The 25575-nt window shown below is 35.1% G+C and overlaps 1 protein-coding gene across 2 annotated transcripts in view; it reads right to left on the bottom strand.

Moving 5' to 3' along the window:
- The window catches only part of LOC106156381 (core-binding factor subunit beta), a 51852-nt gene extending 26859 nt beyond the window's left edge, over positions 1-24993 (bottom strand). For both annotated transcript variants that reach the window (XM_013531600.3, XM_013531601.2), the window contains exons 1-4: positions 24802-24993; positions 24557-24643; positions 16343-16462; positions 5710-5826 (exon numbers count right to left, since the gene is read on the bottom strand). In XM_013531600.3, coding sequence (XP_013387054.1) covers positions 5710-5826; positions 16343-16462; positions 24557-24643; positions 24802-24963 — 486 coding nt within the window. In that variant the 5' untranslated portion in view covers positions 24964-24993. The remainder of the gene's footprint in view (positions 1-5709; positions 5827-16342; positions 16463-24556; positions 24644-24801) is intronic.
- Positions 24994-25575: the final 582 nt, after the last annotated feature.

Genomic DNA, 25575 nt, shown 5'->3' with positions numbered 1-25575 from the left:
AGTTTTACTTTTTTTTTTCTCCTTTTTTCAGTGTACATGCAACACTGTAAACACACTTCAAGGAGAACCAATAGGCCTGTTTTCATGAAACTCAGAGAACTGATGATTATTAGTAAATTAAAAAGAATGATCAAGATTGAAAATCAGCATGACCAGGCCCTTTTCTTTCAAATGTTATGCTGGTTTTTTTTCAGCATATAAGTAACACTGTAAGCACATTTCAGGGAGAACCGATAGGCCTGGTGTCATTAAACTCACAAGAGTGATCAATGTTATCTATATACAAATCAATTTAGTAAATTAAAAAGAATGATCAAGATTGAAAATCAGCATGACCAGGCCCTTTTCTTTCAAATATTATGCTGTTTTTTTTTCAGCATATATGTAACACTGTAAGCACATTTCAAGGAGAACCAATAAGCCTGTTTTCATGAAACTCACAGAACTGATGATTATTAGTAAAAGAATGGTCAACATTGAAAATCAGCATGACCAGGCCCTTTTCTTTCAAATGTTATGCTGTTTTTTTAAGCATATAAGTAACACTGTAAGCACATTTCAGGAAGAACCAATAACTTAAAGCCTGTTTTCATGAAACTCACAGAACTGATTATTATGAGTAAAAGAATGGTCAAGATTGAAAATCAGCATGACCAGGCCCTTTTCTTTCAAATTTTATGCTGGTTTTTTTCAGCATATAAGTAACACTGTAAGCACATTTCAGGGAGAACCGATAGGCCTGGTGTCATTAAACTCACAAGAGTGATCAATGTTATCTATATACAAATCAAATTTAAAAATAAGATAGATTGGTTGAGTTCTGAGGGACTTCAGCTTTTATTTGTATATAAGTGGTTTTCCTCAGATTTGATTGTCAGGCATGTTGACAGTTTCGTTATTGAATTAACTAGATATGTAAATATGTTAGTGTTTCTCTGAAATTGTCTGCATATTTACAACATTGCTAGTTGATTATATAAATATGACGGTAAACATGTTATCATGTACTGTGTAATACAGTGTCCTAAAATGGAGGAAATGGGGTGATTATTTTCAAAAGTTTTGCATTTTTTCTCCTTTTTTCAGTGTACATGCAACACTGTTAACATATTTCAAGGAGAACCAATAAGCCTGTTTTCATGAAACTCACAGAAATGATGATTATTAGTAAAAGAATGGTCAAGATTGAAAATCAGCAAGACCAGGCCCTTTTCTTTCAAATGTTATGCTGTTTTTTTTTTTTTTTTTTTTTTTTTTTTTTCAGCATATATGTAACACTGTAAGCACATTTCAGGGAGAACCAATAACTTAAAGCCTGTTTTCATGAAACTCACAGAACTGATGATTATTAGTAAAAGCATATTAGTAACACTGTAAGAACATTTCAGGGAGAACCGATAGGCCTGTTGTCATTAAACTCACAAGAGTGATCAATGTTATCTATATACAAATCAAATTTAAATATAAGATTGATTGGTTGAGTTTTGAGGGACTTCAGCTTTTATTTGTATATTAGTGGTTTTCCTCAGATTTGATTGTCAGGCATGTAAACAGTCTCATTATTGAATTTACTAGATATGTAAAATGGGTTGTTTGACAATTTCTGCGTCTTGACAATGTTGCTAGTTGATTATATAAAAATGGTGGTAAACCTGTTATCTTGTATTGCGTAAAAAAGTGCCAAAATGGAAATGAACTCGTATCATTGTAGTTTGTCAGATTCAATCATTCACAATGTTCGGAATGGAGGAAATTGGACATTTAAACTTGTTATATTGATATTTTTGCCATCTCAACAATTTTCTTAGTTGATCATGTGAAATGGCAGTAAACTGTATTATTTTATGTAAAAAAGTTAAAAATGGAAAGAAACCCATTTCAGTACAGTGCTCTCTTGTATACATTTAGCATTTTCAAAGTATGACTTTGGAGTTCCATGAACCTGAAAACCTTTGCTAGTCACATTTTCTGAATATTCATGATACTAATATTTTATTATAAAAAATTGATGATCATTATGCTGTTAAGCATTATATAATATTGCATCAAATTGGAAGAAAGCACAATTTTGGGTGCTGCTGGCATGATGTCCTCAATTGTAAAATTGTGTACTGTTCAAGTCTGTATCCAATGGACGACACTTTGTGTTATCAAAATACAAAATTCATGATAATAAAAGAGTGCTAAATAGAAAATAAGCATTATGAAAATAAAATGTTTGAAAACGAATTTCTTTGGTCTTTTATTTTATTTCATCAGTATCCTTTCTTTTCCTAAATTAATTGATGTTTTATCTGATAATCTTCAATTCTAAAAAAGTGGCAAAGCCCAGCATTAAATATTGTATAACTGTTCATTTAATCATCACCTCTGGTGTTATTTTGGAATTTACCTTAAATATGAAAGAATTTCATAAAAATGTGAGTTGCTGCAAAGTAACGCTATATAAAATTTGCTTTGCATTAAAAGTACAATCATTATTACATGTAGATGCATGCATGTCCTCGGTTGTAATGTGTAGTGTCTGTCCGTGTGTGTGTCCGTGTGTGTCCTCGGTTAGAATGTAAAATTCTTGTCAGCAAAAAATTAGTTTTTATAAAAAATTAATTTATAACATTCATACTCGAATAGATTTTACCCTAAATTGAATGTTTTTATTTTGATTTAACCAAGGAATAAGATGTCCTCGGTTGTATGGTGTTGTGCTGATGTCCTCGGTTGGTACACATAGACAAGTATGCGTGTGTGTGTGTGTGTGTGTGTGTGTAAGTGAGAGAGAGAGAGAGAGAGAGCTGTGAGTTATAATAATCTAAGTGGCACTGAATATAATGAATATGAATATTTCAAACATGGGGGACAGGGCATATATACAAGTATCAAAACCCATACCATCCCTACCCATATAAATCACAGCGTCTATTATTTATCTTTTCCAAGAACTGAACCATATTATCTGAGCTAAATGCCTATAGTTACTGATTTCTTAATTCCTGGAAGTGCTTAAGGCTAAGCACCTTCATCACATGTCCTTATTAACCCTGACCAAAACTGACATGCTCAGCAATTTATTGCTGGATAATTTAGCCGACAAATTGTGTGGTATGAAGTGATAAAGAGAAGATGATGGCTGGCGCACAATTCCTTTACATGTTGGATACAATTTAATTTGTTCTCTCTTTTGCAATGAAAAAAAGAAGCAAAATATTCTGGTTCATTGTGAAACTGGATAAAACTTTATCAACAATCTCAGCAAAATGCCATATCTGGAATCCTTGCAAAACATGGATGGGACGTAACTCCACATAATAAATCAGGTTAAGTCAGATCTCTTTTAATATTTCACAAAAAAGTTGGACTGATCTGAAAACAAATTTATAAAGCCTATCCTTTCAACATCATCCCTGAATAACCATCAATACTAAACTCAGATCACTTTTTTTTCCAAAGGAGATGATGTCCTATACAGTAACATGCAAATCACATCCAACTGAATTATCAAACTGTATGTGAATATAAGCCTTGTAGTTGATCTTACACTAGCATTATGCACTCATTACCTACTGATAAAGTCAACCTTATACGACCCTCATAAATCACGGTGAAACTTGACTAGCAGAATCCAAATGACACAACCTGATTTTCCGAGGACACTGGAAACTCCCACCTCTACTATCTGCGAGCCTGTGCTGATTCCAGTGTCAGATACTAGGACAAGCTATCTAATATGCTGATAGAAGAGGAGGGCTGAATATTTGTGTGCATGATAATAGTCCAAACTTTCATTGGTCCAAATGTTAGTATAGAACCTTCTGCCCGATAAACCCTTTAATTAAAACAATGATGAAATTGCTGCAATATTTTGGACCATGCAATGAACCTTCTGAAGGTTCATCGAGACACAACCAAATATTTCCTGTCCTGAGTAAAGTGTTCTGTCCTGACTAATACTCAGACAAAATCCCCAAATACTGTGGTGCTCTCCCCCCACCCTGAGGGCTCAGAGCCCATGACAGAGACAGACTTAGAGCGCATTCTCAATGAATTAAGCCAGGCTTTACAAAGCCGGTGACCTAAAAATGGCGGACGTACATGAAAGAAAAACCGCCTAATCTTTTAATAGTCTCTCCGCCTCTCACACGCCTCCCCACATGTCGTCCCTGCGGGGTACAGTAATTAAATCTCGGCTCCGAACATTAATATTTCCGTGAATATCTCTGGTGATATTATCTCCGTAGATAGTCGATTCATTGCTGCTCTACGGGCCAAATTATTCCTTTTTCGTCTCTGTTTTCAAAGATAATAGAACAGAAGAGCTTTTTTCCTTCGATCGCCTTCAGCCGCCATGCTTTCTTCACCACGAGTTTAACTGATGAGCATGCACACTTTATATTTCTCAGGTAGCTTCCGCATGGCGAACGGAGCCGAGATTTAATTACTGTACCCCGCAGGGACGACGTGTGGGGAGGCGGAGAGACTATTAAAAGATTAGGCGGTTTTTCTTTCATGTACGTCCGCCATTTTTAGGTCACCGGCTTTGTAAAGCCTGGCTTAATTCGTTGAGAATGCGCTCTTAATTTACAGTAGGACTGAGCAATACCAAACTTAATTTCTGTCCCAATTTAAATAAATGTGACAGCAGTTAAAGTTTGATGGCCTGAAGAGATACATTTTTGTTAAACTAAACTAAGAGGAAAATACTGCACCCTGTTCACCAGGCAACATTTTTGTTAAACTAAACTAAGAGGAAAATACTGCACCCTGTTCACCAGGCAACAACTTCTGCACCTCATCATTGCAAAAATAGGTCATATAAAATTTGGAAAGGCCAAATAACTAACTATACAATAATTATACATAAATAATATCTGTCTAAATTGATATGGCACTCCTCAACAACAACAATAAAAGTCCATTTATCATATCAATGACCATATATTTTACAAGGCCTAATTCAATGATATGTATCTTTCTGCAGCCTACAACAAAGAGTATAATAAGGTGATAAATCGCCAAGAACACTCCGAGGTCAATTCTGATTAATAATAACCGATGATTAATAATAATTAATTTATAAATAATGAGAGGTCTCCCCCATTAGCCTCAACATATATACAAGTGTCAAGTAATACTGAGTTTTCAGAGTTAAGGAAAAGTGACAAGGGTTGTTATGTCGGATCTAGATATGCAAGTCCCTGTGACAGTTCATTTTAGAGACATGCTTCCACTTCTGTTGTTGGCAAATAAAGTAAAAGGACACTGCTGCTCTTATGAAGTTAGCATTATGTATTTTTTATCAATGCCTATCTCCTTAAACTATTTGTATATAATCTCTCTCTCTCTCTCTCTGTGTGTGTGTGTGTGTGTGTGTGTGTGTGTGTGTGCGCGAGCGTGTGTGCATGCATGCATGCGTGTGTGTGTGTGTGTGCACATGCATGAATTATCTTACATCTAAGTTAACTAGCAGTTTCCAATGCTTTTATCCCCTTACTAGTACTTTATTCTTAAATTTGAACTGCAGCTCCTACTTCCAGGCCTTTAATCTCTTACCTAAGCAATCCTAAATAGGGTTTGATAAACTTAACAACAAGTCCTAGAGAAAGTCTCAAGTTTTGAGTAATCATCACAAACTGCATCACAAAAGCAACGAAAACCACACAGACAATAGAATCTTGGACGTAAAAAGGGCAGCATGCCTGTTCCCAAACTTACTTGTGCTCTTTCTTCATCAAATTCCATGCAGCCTGTTCCGTCCAGGCGCTGAAGGTCTATCCATCCCCTCCATATCACACACACTCCATTCATGATCAACTGGGACTTGAGGTGGACCTGTGGAAAAAAAAAATTGTACAGGTATATATATATATATGTAAAAAAATTTGTGCATATAGATTATATACAAAAAAATGTGTGTATATAAAATATATTCTATAATATGATTAATGTAAATATTAATAACACAATGATGAAGCACAGGTATATAGATATATATGTAAAAATGTGTGTATTAAAAAATATATTTGATAATATGATTACTAGTATGTGTAAATATTAATAACACAATGATGAAATGCAGGTATATAGATATAAAATGCACAGGTATATAGATGAAGGTCATCTCCTGAATCTTCCTGAAAATGTTCAGAATTTTTCAAGTTTCTATTGACAGGCATCTTATCTTTTTCTGTCAGAAGACTGTCAAAAATAAAGGATGAATCAACTAAGATAATTTGGAAGACTGTCAGTAAATATATCTGGATCAACCCCTGATATACGTAAAAATGTGTGTACATATAATATATTTGACAATATATATGATCATGTGTAAATATTCATAACACAACGATGAAGTATTTTTCACCATAAGCACTACCAGTATTGGTATATTTCAATTCAGTTATATTCCATTGAGCTAAGACATACAATCTAGAGATCACAAATAATTAAATTTGGTTAAATAATATGAAAAATAGTATTTGTGAATGTGTGTGTGTGCATGCACATGTGTTTATGTTTCACGGTATCAACTTCTCAAATTTAATGTAAACATTAGACTATCCCTACTTGCATGTAACTTCATATGACTGTTTTCTTTTTCTGCACAAATGATAAGGACAACCAAGAGATCTACAGCAACAGTAAACCTCTGCGGCAAGGCCTAGCCGGGCTCCTAAACTCTCTTATCCATTTACACACACAACAAGACAATGATTACAACCTTGTGGATATATAAGCGCCTTGGAGCACACCAATTGATTTACGAAGATCTATCGCAGTGTGTGTGGAGTCAATGGCCATCCACCCACATACCACAAAAGAAAACCGCAAGGTTTCTATTATTTGCAGTGTACATTTTCACAGTCAAGAGTAAATGTTCTTTTTTGAACTTTGGGCTCTAAAACTGATTGCTTGTATGATGATATAGGTGTGACTTGTTGATTGTTTTTGTTTTGTTTTGTTATCTTGGAGGTGGGTGGGGTGGGTGGAATCAGATATATTAGGCTAAAAAACCATACAAATGACTTTTTTTTGCATTTTTATTGGGGGAGGGTGTCAGCTGCCTTGATCATTCAACTTGTTTTCATGGTTCATAATGTTAAAATCTGAACCACTGGCTGATTGAGAGTTGGCTTCCCAGAAAAAAAATTATTCACAGTCAGAGATACAAATTATTCTATATATCAAAATAAAGGAACTCTTTATTGAAATTGTTACCCATAATGTAAAGCTAGCATACATTGTTTAAAATATTAAAATTTCAATAGAATTACAAGAAGACTGATACACAATAGCTTACAACAAACAACAAGATAGAAATGAATTTTGATGGGGCGGACCATTATCTCCAAGCATTGCGCCTGCAGCACTAGAAGATCTGCCTCCCTCTCTATTGGTGTGCCTCAGGGTCTTTCTAATCCCCTTTTTGTCACTTTCTTTCATTTTTTTTTACACTGGTGGGGGGAGAGAGAGAGAATATATATACAAGAATTCTCAACCACTGACAACACAAACGACACCTAGAGACATTAGTATAGACTGAAGAAGACATCAGATTAACACCAAAACTGATCTGAGAGTATAATAAAATATTAGTCCTAGACAAAAGTCACATTTGAGACCTAATATCATTCCCAAACTGATAAAGTCTTATTTCAACATCAAACAGGTTGGATATTTGACTCTGGCAATATTTGAAAATTCTACTAGTAGTTGTCTGCTTGCTGCTCCTCAGATCACTCTAATCCTGATAGTTTTGATTATTCAGGGATTTCCCCTTAGCCACAACTGCGAGCACGTATAACTAGCCCATTATATCTACAGCATGCAATGTGATGTGAGGGATGTGCAATCTTTGGGTTTTATTTTTCTCCGAATACATATGATCACATCGGTTCTTGCTTCCATGGCAGGGTCACTAATCACAAAGAGAGCTGAGTGTCTGAACTTAGCGTTTAGATGGCTTAAAATTTGCCTGTTATTGGATTTCTTTTGTAGCTTTTGTCTACGAGGCAGTTTTCATAATTCAGCTATTGTGGTTCTACTTCACAAAGCATCTTCTCTCCATAAAAAATGTGAAAGGTACAGGTACTTGACAAGAAGATTTTAGGCAGATATCTGCTATTGAATTTTGGGCCCTTGACAAACTGGATGAGTTCAACATCTGATCACAGTAAAGTGTACTCTTTTTATATTCAAGAGAGTCTGTTCCATCTCCAATTCCTTAAGTGTAGACTTCATCAGATGTCTTATTTACCATAGACTGAACAGGCCACTGACAATGATGTCACAACAATGTCACAACCAACACAGATATATAATTTTTTTAACAAATGTGGCCTAATTAAAGTTAATTAAAGTTGTAAATCTTTGTAAGTTGCAGAATTTCAAAAGACTGGTGCATTCGACTTGTTTTCACATATAATTTTCTTTTTATTACTATTTTGTTAGGGATACAAACTCCATTGCCATATTTTGCAATATCTAGTAAACTGACATTTTCAATTTTTTTTGACAATTTAGGTAGTTTCAAATGTTTTGAAGTATTTCTAATTCATGAAGTGCCAATCAATCAAAAACAATCCTTTACATTCATTAAAAATCACTTTTCTAAGTTTAAATTAAAAAGATAAGATTCAAAGATGATTTCTTCTGCTTTTAGACTACTACAGATTGATATTCTTACAGATTTATGAAGTCAAAATATTAAAATATTCGTTTCTACATGCAACACCACCAAACTTGGTTTCAGTTTCAATGAAACAAAGCTGTGGCACAGAAAAAAATTACTCAGTGAGAGAAAGGAAAACGAATGAATATTTAGTCCTCGGTGGATATTAAGTCTGACAGACAGCATAAGTACCATGGGACATGAATTGGTTTTCATGCAGTAAATGATGTAGCATGTCGCCACCAAGGATGGACCCATCTGTTTTGCATGTTGAAAGCAATCAGGGACATATTTATACAAAACAATAAAGATGTGTGGTTACCAACATATAACTGAGGCCATAAGTATATTTTACATGGAGCAGTATGGTTCAGGGGAAGAGGTCTTTACTAGTACTAGTACATATCTTTAGAGGGGGCTTTGCATACTCTACTCTTTTTCACAAGTTTGTTAAAAGTTCACTTTCTACTGTATATAGTTATCTAATTTGAATGGCCATGTGGAACAGTGGGATGAGGGGCAGTTCTCATTTGGTGACTCTATGGCTGATCCTAAACATATTAGTCAGATTATTTAACTGTCAATCTTTTGAAGTGTACCAATATAGCTATTTGACTTCCTTCCATAAACCCATCGTACTAGTTGGAGTGATCTAACTCTGTGGCACTTCTCACTTAGGTGCTTTCAATTAAATCAGCCTAATTGTCTGGCACGCCCCCTTGAGTAACTAGGGGGTGACTGACTATCGTTAATTACCCCCGAATTTGGAGTTGTCGTTTTGTGTTTTTTTTAAAGTGTTATATCCACAGACTTAATGCAATGTTTTCATATTAACAGAGTAGTCCTGATAATGAAAGAAACTGCATCCCAACTATCCATCTCCATGGTTCGAAGAGGATAAGTAATTACACTCTAGCAGCTTGAGTAGGCATGGCAGCATTTTAGCCACTTTCACTGTGTGCAATTGAGCGAGAAACTCTGAAGAGTTGGATCGATCCAGCTAGCACAATTGGTTTATGGAAATGTTTATTATAACTTTTTAACTACTAGTAGCATACCACTTGGCATGAGAAGGGCCATACTAGCCAAGTACACTTGCAGACTGGGGAATGGGAATAGTTTCTGATCTGAGACAGGATTTTTCTGGTCAGACAATGATATATCAGTTTTCTATTTTAGGCAATTATGCTGTAATTGAAAGGTAAGATTACCTTGAACAGATATACGATGGGGATCATCCGAAATAGCCCAAAGCCTCAAGGCTTAATCAGCATGAAAGTGCAGTGCCGTTTAAGAGCAGTACGGCAATGTATAAAAGCTGACAGAATTTATCCATCCTGGATATTTGTCTGAGTGTTTTCTCTTCAGTTCTGTTGAATTACAGTCTCTTGTGCAACAATATGAATTCACATCATTTTGTGTGTCATGTATGTATTGCTTTATAAGACAACATTTCCCATGCATGAGTTTCAAGCATACTCTCACACGTTTTCTAGTCTGGTAGGACAAAATGGGTTGTTTTATTTGGCAATCTCAGGGGTCATAGTTTAGGCTGTATTATAACAAGGCATCTGACGCATTGAACAATGTGTAATAAATCTCTAGTAACTCTAGTTTTTATCCCAGTGTTACATAAATACAGCAACTGATGATAAAAAATATCTGATTCAGGAATTGCAACTGGCTTGTATTTCCATTAAATTTTGCTGCCTTTGCCTTGGTCTCATCTTACTAGTAGTTGGTTTTGCATTGATGGGATCCAATATTCCAAAGTGTAAACGTTCTTTCATAAAAAAAAAACAATCAAAGAAAATGACATAAGTGGCCCGTTTTTGCCCTCGTGTACTTGTGTTTATCTATGTCAGCCTGGCAAATAGACATAATTACACCCAAATCAAAGTAATTACATCCCACTTAACATGACATATCAACATAACGAGTGCTGCCAATTATATGATGCATTGGAATCTGTTTTAAATGGGAGACATCTTCAAGGGAAAAATTAAGAGGGTCTCTTTATTCAGGTGATGTATGGGTGCCAGTTGTACTTGACAGTCAGACAACATTTTGCCTGATGCGTTCTTGGGGGTGGGGGGGGGGGGGGGGGTGGTTAATGACCGGAATATTAATATTCTTCTTTCATAATTCAGACTGCACTGTGGGGGCATAGCCACTTGCTTACATGTACAGTGAATCATAAAATGCTGTAAGTCTATTTCATAAATTGGTGTGAACCCACTTTTGTATGTTATTTACTTGTTACTTTGCTTCCTTGTTTTTATTATTTATATCTTGTGCTTTTTTATCAATCTCCAGGACAAATATAAATGAATCATTCCACCCTTTTTGGTTTTGTTGGTTAATATGCTTATAAATAAATACCACTGCTCCAATTCTAATAACTCCACCAATTTGTTCTACCCCCACATATTTCAAGGAAACAAAGCTTTCATGATGAAAGTTTATATCTAATTGAGGAAACCTGCTTGTTTTTTCTGCCTTTAAGATATTGGGATGGTCAGTGATTATCATGCCCCTTATCTCTGAATTGGTCAAACTTTTTGATGATACCCACTCCCATTGCCTCGAGTTTCAATTTATAGTACACCAGAAACTTTACTCACCTATATTATGAACACACCCATGTCATTTTCATTGAGTGTAATAATTCACACCGCCTTACTTTAAACCTACGAACTGCTTTGTAATATAGATGTACTGCAAAATTAAAAGCCATGCTCAGGCTAATGGGCCTCACTTAAATTACCTCAATTCTTATTTTTGCTTTACAAAATGAAAACAATAACCCATCTAAAACATGCATATTTTGATGAATATTTTGATAATGTGTAACCTTTAAATGGTCCAGGCTGTATGTGAATGACGTGAAAGGTGATCATTCCTGAAGCAAAACATCAATCCAATAGCCTCCGCATTTCTCTCACACGTCAAACTGTTGTCACATGTGATGACTGATAAGGACCTCGGGGCGTCATACCTGTTCATTTGACATCAGTCCAGTTATCAGCAATTACGAGGCAATTTCATCCTAGTGTTGAGCAGTGAGTGACGTCTTATGTCACAGAAATGACGGTTCCCCTTTTAACAACAATTTTCTCTTTGTTAAATCATTTGACCATCATCAACCTATCAAATATATCCAAGCACTAGTATTTCTATGTGCTATATTGATACACATACATGCAGTGGGGTTTCTTTGCAACCTCGTCATTTGATGAAGTAAGCGAGGTTTATATCATGAAGAGGACTCTCTCTCTCTCTCTCTCTCTCTCTCACACACACACACAGAGAAAAAAAAGAGAGAGATCATGCTTAAAATAAGCTTAAGACACCACCAAAGCTGATCTTTAAGTGCTGTCAAAAGCTGATTAACCATATGGACTGTGGTTAAAGGGTCCTCAGAAAGCTCAAACCCACAAACACCTGGTAAATGCCTGCAACTACCTACATTTAAATCAGGCCTAACAAGTGTGGTCAAATAGTTCAATTGACTTCCCGCCTTGAAAAGAATTTGCATCCGCAACTATAAGCACCATTCACCCACAGATTGACTGCCATGGGATTAAGGCCCCAAAACGTGCACCTCCCTGTCACCAAATGTCCATTGTGTGGTTAAAGATTTTGGTCATTTGCCTCATCTGCTATAATGATTGTCATTAGATTAATCTTTACAGTTCATAAATTTAAGTTTTTTTTTCTTTTCCCAACTGATCCATCAAACAGGTGGTTACACGCAGAAAATCATTTTCACAACAATTGAGTTAGAGCATTTCTGAAAGCTAGCAAACTTAAAATTATGAAATGTATATTAATTTACAGTATACATGAGTTTTTCTTAGTTGTAATAGCTAGTCCCCAACATTGCTGGTGCCGTCACCTTGCCGTATGAGGCTTTCTATGAGAAAATCAAGCTTAAAGATACATTTGATCTGCACCTTTTTTCAGATTTTTGGTCGTAAATTTGACCTATTTATGTGGTCTACTTATGTGTCCCAGTTATACAGCACAGAAAGCAAGCAGAAAAAATCTGTTCAAATGTCATTTTTCGGGTAACATGAAATGGCATCCTTAAGTATTTCTTTCAGTTGCACTATATGAAACTATTTGGTGGCATCAATATATTTGGTCAACTTTTGTGGCAAAAAAAAAAATGAATTTCAAGTGCATCTTGAAGCTGACAACAATCACCCTGAGTTTCAGTATCATTTTCAGCAAAGCTATGATGACAGAGGCATGTTTCCAGTATGCTTTGAAAATCCGGGTGGGTTTTAATATAATCTTCTGCTACCTGCGGCTGTTACAAATACAAGCACCTTGGTGAAGAAAGCCACATTGGAGACTGACAGGCATTTGAAGCTGAACTAACTTGTGGTTGTAGTTCAGATGTCCTTAGCAGGATCCAGGCAGGATGAAGTTCCTGCATGCGCATAATCTGACTGTTCCATCATGTCACCAGGAACTCTCTGTCACCACGAACACTTCCAATTCTGTACACAGTCTAGTCCGCCAAGGACACAAAGAAAAATACCTGGTGACCGCGCCACTGCCTCACTGATATCCACAGACTCAATGCAATGTTTTCGTATTAACAGAGTAGTTCTGATAATGAAAGAAACTGCATCCCAACTTACTAATCAATTCTAAAGCATTCCCCCACCCTCCCCCTAGATTTATCTTTGCAGCCAAAACCACAAAATCCAGGGTTCTGAAGTAGCATTATAAATGACTGTCATAGTAAAGGATACGCTTATGCATATATCATGTTCCTCTATGACTATCCATACTATGCTCATTATAACATACTTCATAAATCACAGATATTTCTGTCGGTCCTAGGAAAGTCATTATTAACTGATTTAAATAATCATCTGGTCAATATAAATTGCTCCTTCTTTAATATCATTACATTTTATCCTGTATGAAATCTGCTATGATTTTTCTTCAGTATTAATTTAATCCCTCTAAAATGGATTGAAGAAATTTTAAATGACAACATTCACTCCAAAATAAATAAGTATGATAAAAAAATAGTGAGATAAAAAGTTCGAGGTTTATCACAAATAAATCCCCATAGAATTTGTTCCATTTCTTTCTTTCTTTTCTAATATATTCTTTGTCTTCTTATCAATAAATATCAATTTGTAATGATCAAATTTTTGTCGCTTAATAGGTTAGATTAATTACACGCTTTATTCTTGTTTGTCTGAGTTAGTGGTTAGTTACTTCTGTAAGTAAGAACAAATTTAACATTTTTCAAAAACTTCACAAAAAATAACCACACTTAATATGCTCCCGTTGTATCTTTTAAGATGGGGGACATGCATGACCTATTTAAGGTCGGTCATTTAAATTGTACACATTCATAAGATTTAAATAGTTTCAAAGGAAATTGATCATTGTTCTGAGGCCAGTTTCTTCCTCTAACTTTGATCTCATTCAATCAATTGTCTTCTGCAAAGTATCTCAATTTTCTGACTATGCTGTAACATGATTCTCTGCCTTATTTGCAGTGACTTCCTAGGAATTGCATAGAAAACACACAAACAGAAGGCGTCAAACTGATGTCAGATTTCTCAGAAAATGTCATATCTGCGTCTGCAGGAATGGCGTTTACGTTTCTGACACTTGTATTACAGCATAAAACATAAATATAGAAACATAATAATAGCAGCACCAGTCACAGTTATAATGAGTACTTTTCAGGGAATTTAGGAAGTGAACTTTGATGGTCAAATCATTTATATTCACATTTTCACATGTGTAGAAACATGTGTGAATAAAAACAAATTAACTGCCAAATGACGTAAATTGAGGAAATTTAGAATAAAATTTCTGGTGCCATGTTTTGATGCGCTGTTCAATTGCATTTTGCACGAATTAAAGAGTCCAATTGCTGACCCTTTCAGTCTGATCTTTAGCTATAGCAGTGGGGAATTATTTTTTTTCCTTTTTTTTCTATTCTTATTTGACTTTTTCTGAAGACAGGTAATGTAATTCCCATGCTTTGAATGAAAAAAAATCCAAAACATCAAACATCATTGTAAATTATGCACATGAATATTACAATATGCACTTAGTTTAAAGGAACAATTACAACCCCCGAAAAGAGGAGGACAATAATAGAAGGGAGGGTTCTTGAAATCCTCACAGGATTTGCAAGTGCAACTGAATGAAATTTATTTTTTACATCAAGTATGACAGTAGCTCTGCTCTGGGAATAGGTGCAGACTTGAAAGGATAAGATCCTTTATTCTTGGTGAAACGTTTGTCAGTGTATCCCCGATTTTTCTGATTTCAGTTTGTCCACCTGTTATTAAAATCGCCTTTTTTGCTCAAAGCTGCGGACATAATTAATACAGGGGCAAACATTGAAGTTGGTGGATGGAATATGAGAAAATAAATAATGACCTTTTTTTTTTTTTTTTTTTTTTTTTTTTTTTTTTTTTTTTTGTGCACAATTTTCCCTTCTATTATCATGGTGCCAGTGTCAATATTTCATGCTCATATGCCACTGATCAAAGGGTCTCATTACAAAATGTGGTTTCTCCTTTTTAAGATTTCATATTATTCATAATTTAAGAATCACTTAACTAACATAAGGGTGCTAGCATCAATGGCAAATATTTTTTTTAACCATGGCCTCATACCGGCTATATTTTATTCTTTAATTTTCTTTTGTCGCATTTTCCTAAAGCATCCATCCATCAGCCAAACAAAATACATTTCTAGACACATAATATGCACAACTAGCAAAAATAACTTTCCCCAAAACATATTTATAATTAGGTACTAGTTAAAGTTAATAGACATAACAAGCAGAAAACTTGTGTGGTTGTTTAAATTTATCAAATCTCTTTTACATAGACAACTTATGGGAGAAGCTGAAAACATGACTTTAGATGCAGGCCTGGGGTTATGACCTGACTGTGTAAATTACACCTGAATGACCAGACATGACCTAAAACTCTCCAACTGATACCTGATGTAGGAAAATAACTTGAGTTAGTTATAATCATATTGGTGCTATTATTGCCCTTCTTTTGATGTAACCGCAAATCCAAACATTTGTACACAAAGAGCCCGGGGACATCATTGGCTATTCGGTTGTTCTTTTTTATATGGATACAAGCCCTTTGTCAAAGGATCTGTCTTCTTTTCTAGAGGCATATGTCTAAATGATGATAATAATTACTTGGACTATTCTTTTACTTTTCCAATTTATACCTTTTCTTCCATATTCTTTTTATAGTATGTTTCAATTGTCAAAACCCTGACTGCAAAACATTTACAACAAGCACATAATCTTCAAATTATAGGCAAGCACCTTTACTCAAAAAGGCAAGCTTATATAACATCTCATTATTTCAACCAAAACCAAGCTTTCAAACAAAGGGACAAGTCACACAATAAAAAGGTCATACATATCTATTTCAATATTTCATAAGCAAATACCTTTCTTGACCATGAAGTAAGCCAGAAAGAAGAGGAATCACTCAATCAAAAGACTATACATCTATCTAAATCAGTTTGGTCTCTTAATATCTGCATTTCAAATGTATATATCCCACCTGTCTGAACCCAAGAGCATTCTAATGCATTCAAATTAGTGTGATAGTAATAAAATGTAAGCATATTGAGATTTCCAATGACACGTACCTTTCCCGGTTCTCTGTCAAAATCCACGAATTCTCTGGTTGGCACTCGGTCATCTGGATTGTCACTCCAGGCATTGGACATGAATTGCAGAGATAGATTGGAACCAGGACCAACAAATGCCTAGAAAAAAAAAAGAATAATCGTCACTAAAAATTATTTTAAAGGGGCACCTTTTTACACACCTATCTACATATTTGGCCTAATCGAGGCTTGCATTTGAAATACATAGAATGTATGTACATGCTTGCATGTTCTTAGGTCAGCCATAACCCACAAATAAACCAAGGATATTTCATGTTTCGTACAGATAAGTATTAACATTTCCACTGCACTGAAATTCATAAATTTTGCACCAAAGTACAGGTGAAAAAGCATGTATGATACTTATAAATTGAATTGAACAACATGAAGTTCACTTCATCTTATTATCTACTGAATGCATTGTATTTCCCCTCAAAACCACAAACGTGTCGGAGATGCTGTGGGTTAAAAGGTCCAAAAAGGAGGATATGCGTCAATCTATGTTTGGGATTAAAAAAATAACAAAAAAAGCAGGTTGTGAGGAGGCAGAAAGAGCTAATCATCAGGACTGTGCGTTAACCACAGTGACAAACCAACATGCAAACAAGCCCTTTATCTGCCCTGCACAGCTTCTCGTAATTCCTTTGTCCTTTGCTTAATATCCGTGTTTTGCCATGAAAAACAAAAGATATATCTACCCCCCTTAAAAAAAAATTAGATTATATATACATCTTGTTGTTCTGTAGTCTCTGGTCAACATTCAAAATATATTGCACTTGATGGTGCTTTAAACCACAACTTTTCCATTAATCAAAAATGATGCATATGAAAAAATATTTCTTCTAATTTATTAAATTCAATATTTTGTGCCTTCTTTCTTTGCTGTGCTAGCATAAAGACAACAGTAACTCACGCACTAGTAGCAACGTGCTGCCGATCAAAGATGGAAATCAGCGGTGCAAGAAGGGGAAATTTCATTTCTAATAAGGATGCAACATGCCAAAGAGACTTAGCCACAACCTTATTAATAAAGGGGAGGCTGATGTGAAGAAGGTTCAGAAAAAATACGTAACTGTCACTTAAACAAAGTAATTTCCCCTCCACGAAACCAAAGCAGACAGCTTCATTTTTCCCTCACCCTATTTTGCATTATAATGTTATAATCCATATCTGGTTTCAATCTGGTAGACAAGGAACTGATTCCTGAACCTTTAGTTACGGATCCAACCCAACACACCTCATCATTCTGCATGCAATTAATAGGTGGGGTGACTCCAGCATATTTTTGTTTAAGCCCTTTTTTATTACCCTGAGTGTCAGAGCAACGTAAAAGTTAGCTTGATAAATATTAAATATACCTTGGAGTCACTTTTACTAAGTATTGCTGATATGGGTTACATATGAAATCAGGATCGAGCTGGCAATACCGGAATCTAGAACCTAGGGTATTTTTTATGGAATTAACATAAATTAATGAAAGAAATAATAATAATAAAGCTTTATTTTTCACACTCAAAGAACAAGTTATAATGTTAATTAAATATGACAGACATATGGCAGGATTTCTTGAGGGGATCTTTTTTCAGGCTACAAACAGGGTTTAATTTTTTATTCCTTAAAAAGTGGACAGTTAAAAACTGTGACAAGATTAACTTTAAGGAGAAGAATCATCGGGGACACTAAATGTTTTCAGTTTACAAGTAGGACACATTTTTTCTCTGATTAAATCAGACAAAATGGTTCAAATTAAAGTAAAACTGCCTAGATTTAAGACAATCCTCAAGAGGCAATAGGTATTTTTCATGTGTTTCAGCATTAACATGACAAATGCTTAATTCATGGGTTACAGGAGTGCCATTATCATTCTTTCAAACCATAAAAGACAATTTTGTCAACTTTTTAAAGTCAACATCTGTATATATATATATATATATATATATATATATATATATATATATATATATATATATATATATATATATATATATATATATATTTGAAACAATACAGTTCTTGAGTAAAGAAGATAAGGGTACAATACATTTTTGGGGTGACTTGGCAATTTTAAAAGATTATTGAAATGATAGTATATCTCCTTTTAAAAATTCACTTAATATTCAACATGAAATTTCTGTAACTTAATATAAAATATTTCGATCCAATATATACATATATATATATATATATATATATATATATATATATATATATATATATATATATGGTGAACAAATGCAATGTCAACTTCATTTTCCAAATTGGAAAGAAATATTCTTCTGCCCTGATTATGGAATCTTCTTCATTATGATGATTGTCATATTTTTTTAAAGATAGACTTTGAATTTGGCAAGGAGACAGGTACTAAAACATTTCTCACTTCTGACCTGTTGTCATAACTACGTCAAGGATATTCAAATATGTCCGACTCAGACTGTCACCTTTGAGGCCTTCTGTCTACACTGCAGACAAGGATCTTTATCTCCCAAAATTAACAAAGATTGTTTATACAGGTTTTATCTCATTTTTTTTGCAAAGGTACTCTGTTCATGCCCTGGGGGGGGGGGGGGGGGGGGTGGATGGCTCGAATCTCAGCTTGACATACAAACACATCTGACAAACCGCGAGCAGGGGACCAGTGTTAAACAGATTTTCTTATAATTTTCTTCTTTTTTCTATTTCAAAAATCGGCTTGGTCATAGGGTTTAAATAACTCAAAATCTAAGAACTAGTGATGATTTGTCAGTCATAATCTACACACAAATATCATTTTCTAACCAGTAAAAAAATCCAGACTTCTTGGGTTAAAAGGTACCATTATTACGACAGAAACTTAGAGCTTAATTATGCAAAATTCCTAACTTTTCAGCTGTTACAAATAAAGGTGTGTCTCCTTAAGTACACTATTGAAATTACTTAATATTCATTATCAGACAGTAAAACATATGAGAAAAATGGAAGGTGACAGTAATATGTATTGATCTTGTCTCTTTCAAATAACGAAACCATTTCAATTTGGACAGTCTGTAACTATGGGGTATAAATTCTTAGTTAAAATGGCTGATGTAAAGCATGATAATACTGTAGCTTGGTAAATTACAGAAACAATATCATTACTTTTTAAATGCTGTATCTCCAGGCCTGAGAGACAGAAGTAGAGAGAGAGAGAGAGAGAGAGAGAGAGAGAGAGAGAAAGAGAGAGAGGGAGTTTAAGTTATATATCCAGGCACTTTCAAAGACCTGGCAAGCGCTTAGATAAATGCAGACAATGCAGGTCTTCAGAGGTGCCAGACAGTTATTTTAAAATATTAAAAGATTCCCAACCCTTCCCACTGAACACCCTCTGCCTTCACCAAAGTTCTTTTTTTTTATAAATAAATATGCCTACAAGCAATGAGCTGGGGAAATAGAAAGGCTTCAATACATTTCTGGAACAAATTCAGATGATGAATTCTTTTTTAAAAATATGTATGTGTGTTTGTGTGAGGGGGGTAGGGGGTGCATTAAAAATACCCTAAACTTGAAAAAACAAAAATGTGCATCCTTTGATCTTCATAGAACTACCCCTACAGCCAAAATATGACAATGATCCCACTGCTGACACCCTTTGTATTCACCTCCATGATTCATATCATCTAGACAGAGCCAGTGCCCAATACATGATATGCATCTCACTGTTACCTGTCTGACATTTACACACGATTCAATTCTTGTTTACAGCCTACTGTCATTAAAAGTTCCCTTCCTTGTTTTTCTGTCCCCCCTTTTTTTTTTTTTTGCTGATGGAGTCTTTAAGTGACATTAGTGTGTCAGTGAGGGGTGGAAGGTGGGGAGAGGGAGTGTGAAAAGGGAAAACTTTGATCATAAATACAATTATTCATTTAAATGTGTTTACTAAGTATATTGTGGTGGGAGTAAGATCATTCAACAAGTAGGGCAATTAGTAAAAGTATGACATAAAAAGTGCAGTTTTTTCTTTTACTTTCTCTATTTGCATGACCTGCAGCTTGTGTGCATAAGGATAGGATATATAAATATATCTATTAGCTGAGGAAGACAAAATTCAAAAGAATACAGCATCTTTTTCACTAATCCATTTTTCATGTAATTCCTATATTACGCTGTGATGCAATCTATGACCTTATTTACTAAGAAGGCAGACTGTTGATGTAATCTATAGATGTTAAATTGAAACCCATGCAATGAAATGAGAATAATCAAGAAAATATATACACTATAGAATCTTTAGATGGGTTCATAATAATCAGACTAAAATTAAACTGATCTAGATTTTTTTTTTTTTTTTTTTTTTTTTTTTTTTTTTTTTTTTTTTTTTTTGTGAAAGCTTCATCTTAGGTGAACAATTTAACAAGATACTGTACCTACACAGAGACAACTAATCTATTGTTTATATTCAACATTAACTGCAATGTTAGCTTTTCCTGAAATCAGACTTACTGATTCCTTTTTGACAATAAATTAGTCGAAATAGCATGCTATACAGTGCATGAGACCAGGGCAAAGTATATATATAATAACTGTCTTTGTGTGACAAAGCATCATTATACTGCTTCAGCAATATTCAAATATTGGCTGCTAAAAGAGTTGTTGATATACCTACTTTGAATGGCTAGAAACATAAACTCAACAATCTGATCTTTCTCATAAAACGGAAAACAATCTGTGTTAGTTTGAAAACCATTTAAAATGATTTGGTCAGCTGGTGATGACACTTAACCTAAAAAAAGTTTTCTTTAATGTGAATTTATTTTCAACAGGAGTACCATGTGAGAGCATGATATTTATCCCCCCAACATTTCTAGATAATATTCCAAAAGTTGTTCATGTACTTTTCTTTCGACATTCTGTTCTTCCAGTCTTTGCCATTTGCTTCCCCACAAGAAACAGTGTGGTTAGAGATCACAAATAAACAATATCCTCCTTTTTTCACCATGACATATATTTAAAAATGTGCTTGATTAAGAATTAATTTGAAACCTGTCACAGCGAAAAGTGAGATTTAATATTAGAGTGAATTAAGGTGGATATTGCCCAAATTACATATAGTCTTTCTCTTCCATGCATGCACCAAGAATAAAATGTGTGCAATTAATACAAATACAATTTATTTGCCGCATAGGTTCAAAATGCATTGGAATTCGCCTACTTTTGTACGAACACCAAGATTCCAGGTCCTGATGATCTAAGCTTGGTTTAAAAAACTCTCGCCTAAATACAAGCATACAGCACACATGTGGAACTTATTTTAGTACAAATAAGTTGATTATTTGGGAACTTATCCCTAAGAAAAACAACCCCTGCGTTTTTTTGTCCTCAGTTGACCAGATAAAATATGCCAAGATACCAATATTCATCTCAATTCACAAGGAGTACAAATTGCAGTCTTAGGAATAATGTCACTGGCAGACTGCCATTGGTCGCATTTGTCCGTTAAAGAAACCAACTCCCCTTTGTCTGTTAAATGTGCACACAATGAAAAGAACAATAAAACATATTGTCCTTGATTATTTACAATTTAGCCAGGGATCCGACAGTTAAATTTAATGAAAATCAAGTATTAGTACCAGTCCATGAAAAATTTCAAATTTATTATTTGTTTTTAATAATGAATGGTGCACTCTGTTGGCTTACAGTGCATAACTATAAACACGCACACACACACACACATATATGCAATGACAGTTAACAGGATATACTATGTACATAAGAGGTTAAGTCAAGGCCAGAGGAGAAGGCGGGGGGGGGGGGGGGGGGGTCACAGAGGCATATGCACATCCTCTCCATTTCTTTTAGCTTCATGAAATAATATTGTTTCCATGCTGAACAAAGGGATGACAAATTTTATTACTCCTGTGACATCCTGTAGTAAAATCCTGGATCTAACGGTGTCAACATGCTGTTTGCCTGTGAAGTCTGACACTAAATAATTCACGAAACAAACAGCCATTGTGGGTTAAGGCAACAGACAAGCGAGGCAAACGTTGTTTTGAAATTCAATAAATAATCAAAACCTATTTTACTTTGTGAGAAATTGGGTTAAAATTAAATAACCACTGTGGTTTAACTTCAAATTCACTGAGATATATATTATTCTATAATATACTGAATTAATTTTCTGACTAATGGGCTATTATATTATATTATATTATATTATATTATATTATATTATATTATATTATATTATATTATAAGCCAAAGGCCAATAATATTCAAATGTTAAATTACTCAAAAAATATCAAATAAGTTCTGCCGTATTTCTTTTGTTATCATAACAGATAACAATTACATAATTACTATGCCAAATGATACACTGAGGCATGCCAGCAATTCCACAATATTGATTACAAGTTAGACCATACAATAGAGCAAATAACTATCTGTATGATTCACTCCCTCACTCCTGGTCAATTCCCCAATAAAATTTACACACCTACAGTGCTAAGAGTCATGACTAATTGTTAAACTAATATTGGGTTAATATTAATCTTTGCCAGCCATTTCTGATCATGGGAACACCCCCACTTCCTGGTTTGTTTATTCCCAATACCTATTGATTATATACAGAAATGATCAGTTGTTATGAATTGATAATGTGAACAATAGAATCGATGGTCAATAAGCTTGTGTTACCTGCCGTCAAAGGACTTAAAAGTACGTGGGAGTTTCTAAGGAACACATCTGAGAAATACGTATGGCAACTTTTGAACTTCGGTGACATTCAGAGCACAACTCCAGAACAAAGAAACTTTTCACGGCCCTGTTTTTCTGGACAGCACCCTCGCTTTATTGTTCTATTTTGAAGGTCCCAGGTCACTTGTTTGCTTGCTTTACACCTTGTCAACAAGTGTGATTGAAAGAATCAAATAATCATTGTTAGATTTTAACAATACATGGGATGGGCCTTTCATGGCAGGACTAAGGAACCATTTTGGGTGTGTAATAGCTTACAGTAGAAAAGCAAGGATTTGCTCAAGTCTGCTACTGTTTTTTTTTTCACCTCTTTTGTTTTTAAAGGAGCAACCAGTGTATGCACTGTATACACTTTTCCACCAGTCAATGCAAGTTGTCGCCATATTATATTGTACGACAAAGAGAAACATTGCTATCTAGCATGTATGGACAGTCGTTGTTTTTGAATACTAATAATAATAATAATAACAGCAATGCACAACGGCCCTACCTAATTTTTACTGACAACCTTCATAGTAATTTAAGAAGCTTTTGACAACTAGAAAAAAAAATCATAAACAAACCACCTGACCTTGATAAATAAGACCGACATATTATTGTCATGATAACTAGGACCATATGTATTTACAACACACAGACAGTAGGCAGGTAGCCAAAAAGTGAGTGATGGGGTATAAAGAAAGGTCATATTCATAGCTCTGCCTATGAGTGAGGGTTCACTGATGAATCACCATATTGCACCTAATGAGCACTTCCCTTAAACAAATGGTGTAGACGCCACTAAACAGAAGGGTATCAGTTAGATCTCCTGCCTGAGATAAGACACAGAACATGGAAAGGGCTCCCGTGCGCAAAGAGGGGACATATCCTATGCTGTCCTACCAAGCACAAATGACTTTGCCCTACCTGGCATGACTCCTAGATACAACATGGTCCCAAAATTGTTGGCATACCTGGATGTTCTACAAATTCCTTAGCATTATTTTAAATTCCAAAAACCTTTTTACCCGATTATTATTCAAAGGTCTGTCAGATATAAACACGTCCTCTTTGACTCTTATTTGACATGCGCTGACAAAGTGACTGTTTAAGATTTGTAAAGATGACTGTTTTTCTCGTCGCGTGTCAAAATGGGGTGGGGGATAATAGGCATGAAGTTATTAGGCATATCACTCCGTGTCACCCAGCGCATAGCGCACCAGTTTGTTAAGGTGTGGCGGCGTTCACTGATGCGCGCACTAGACGACTTTAACACCCTCTCCTTTTGTTCGGAATTACCCATTAGTAATCAAGTAAAGGAATTTATGGGTGCACAGCTGAGCTTGTTTGCACGTTGGCCTGTGTTCAACTCATGTAAATCAATAGTGTCAGCGAGTGTGCTTAGATCACAGTGCGGTTCTGGCAAGAGTTTGCAGTATTTAGTAATGCCCTGACTTGGCTGTGACGTGTATCTAATTTTAGAAAACACGACGTATAATAACTTACAATGTCGGCGTGGCCCTCTCGTACTTCGGTTTGAAATCTCAACTGCCTTTCCTCCAAGGGTCTGTCTCTGTATCCTGTGTACCGAATCTGAAATTAAACAGGTTGTAAGCGATAAATCCTTGCAGCTTGCATCGGTGCTGGCGGGGATGGGTCCCGTTCTAGATATGGGCCCACGTGAGTAATATGCAATGCATGCCACGACTTGTTAGGCTGGTAAACCCGGAAATTCGCCGTTTAAAACTTACTTCAGACTCTCTACTGAGTTTCCTAAATAACTCGTCGTTATCAAACTTCTCTCTCTGATCGGGTACCACTCTAGGCATGGTGAACCTGGTGAGCGGGGCGCCCTCACAACAAAACACGTTCGTCAGGAATGGAAGCATGCTGCATTCTACTCTGCGATTCATTCATTCACAAAACCGCAACCAACTAGTCGTCTCTGATTGGTTGCCTCATTTCAGCCTCGGGAATGTTCGGAAAATTGATTCACGGAGATTTCCAAATAAGGCGATGAAGGCGTAATCGGAAGAACGACGTCACTGACTTCTCCCTTATATGGAAAGGTCAACTACATAATTCATAAGATTGTAACAAAGCCGTGGGAAGTGACGATCGACTGCCAGTCAATCGGAATACGCTATTTTTTGTTCGCAGAAAACGTCTTCTGTAACTTTACGTTAACACATGAAGGTGACCTCATACTATCAAAACGTAAAATGATTTATAATTGTTTACATGAAATGACGTTATAAATATTATTGAGTTGCACCGATGTTAGTATATTACACTAAATGTTTTCATACTTTTAGGCATCTCGAGTGCGTTTCTGTTTACTATCATGTTTTCAAAATAAACTATAATCATATATACTCTTGACACCTCTACAAAACCCACTTGTTTGTGTCCTCTTCACTACATTTTTACATATAAAATTAGGTCAATTGACTACTAACTATCTCTAATGGCCTCTAAATGTTGCAGCGTCAAGTAAGTTCACTTTTGTATAGTTTTGTCAGGAT

This window comes from Lingula anatina, chromosome 4 (genome assembly GCF_051362555.1).
Source record: "Lingula anatina isolate TDL-2025a chromosome 4, LinAna3.0, whole genome shotgun sequence".
Lineage (NCBI taxonomy): Eukaryota > Metazoa > Brachiopoda > Lingulata > Lingulida > Lingulidae > Lingula > Lingula anatina.
This window is presented reverse-complemented; position numbering and strand designations above follow the sequence as displayed.